The sequence below is a fragment of the Asparagus officinalis genome, chromosome 4, assembly GCF_001876935.1.
Source record: "Asparagus officinalis chromosome 4, Aspof.V1, whole genome shotgun sequence".
In the NCBI taxonomy this organism is placed as follows: Eukaryota; Viridiplantae; Streptophyta; class Magnoliopsida; order Asparagales; family Asparagaceae; genus Asparagus; species Asparagus officinalis.
In genome coordinates, this window is record NC_033797.1 from 35,694,309 (window position 1) to 35,695,546 (window position 1,238).

At 38.5% G+C, this 1,238-nt stretch overlaps 1 protein-coding gene across 1 annotated transcript; it reads left to right on the forward strand.

Annotated features, from left to right (window-relative positions):
- On the forward strand, positions 372-755 carry LOC109838508. The gene has a single exon (XM_020406945.1). It carries the CDS (start codon positions 372-374, stop codon positions 753-755), a length of 384 nt encoding a protein of 127 aa, XP_020262534.1.

A 1,238-nucleotide genomic window follows, 5' to 3' on the forward strand; every position in this document is an offset into this window, starting at 1 on the left:
AAAAGCTACTATCGTAATAATATTTTTTTTTAAGACAGTATTGATTTTTAAAATAATAATGAAAAGGTCAGGTGACGTCATGTACGAACTCTTGAAATTAGAATACAGAAAAAAAAAAAGTCTAGGACAAATTAACGGAGCTCCCTAATTAAAATTTAATTTTGGAGTTAGCCCATGGTTTCACGTATGCCTCCGAGAAACCAGCAGCGGTGAGCGTGATACCTACCCTTTTCTACTCTCACAAGTGACCAGCAAATGTAGAGCTCCCCTTTCTTCTCCTCCTCTTTATAAACTCGGGTTCCTCAGTAGTCAGTATCAAGCCCTACACAACCTCAAAGAGAATCGAATCACACAACCCAAACTAGAGCAAGATGGACAGTTCTTCTTTTTCTCCTTCGACCTCTCATCCAAACCATTATCATGGTTCAAGAGCGATTAGAAATACCAAATCTTCTATCTTCTTCTGTGACCAAAGTTCGTCAGATGAGAAGCCTCGACGCTATGTTCTTGACTCCTGTTTCCTCTGCAAAACCCCGATTCATCTCGGCGATGATATCTACATGTACAAAGGAGACATCCCTTTTTGCAGTGAGGACTGCAGGCAAGAGCAGATCGAAATCGACGAAGCGGAAGAAAGGAAGAAGAAGTTGTCCAAGAAATTGAGATTGAAGGCCAATATCAGTGGTGGTAACAAAAATACTTCAGAGTCTTATGAGATTCATGTGAGGACTGCTGAGGTTGTTGTTGCCAGATGAAAGTACTTGCGCCCAATAAAACTGTAAAATTTTGGGGGGTTTTTTTTTTTGTGTGTGTGTGTGTGGAGAGAGGAATCGAGAATCCAGGGTGAACCCGAAGGCGAATTAAGGAGAATTTTAGTTTGTGGTTCTTAATTTCTGTGCAAGATGCAGAGGAATGATGAGTAAAATTTACTTTCATCTAGCTAGTTCTTTTTATTATATAGCTCTTGCTAAAGAATTGATTAATTAGTAGTTTTTTTTTTTTTAAGTTTCAATCATTTCACGTATCCTGGGCTATTCTTAGATTTCATTTCAGTGTTCAAATTTGGTGCCGAGATCAACAAAGAAGTTTCTCGCTGGTTTTTTGGGAGAGAGGAATCGAGAATCGAGGGTGAACCCGAAGGCGAAAGGAGAATTTTAGTTTGTGGTTCTTAATTTCTGTGCAAGATGCAGAGGAATGATGAGTAAAATTTACTTTCATCTAGCTAGTTCTTTTTATTA

What these genes read in the sequence shown, in the direction of transcription:
- LOC109838508 (XM_020406945.1), top strand. Translation starts at nt 372, where the DNA reads ATGGACAGTTCTTCTTTTTCTCCTTCGACCTCTCATCCAAACCATTAT.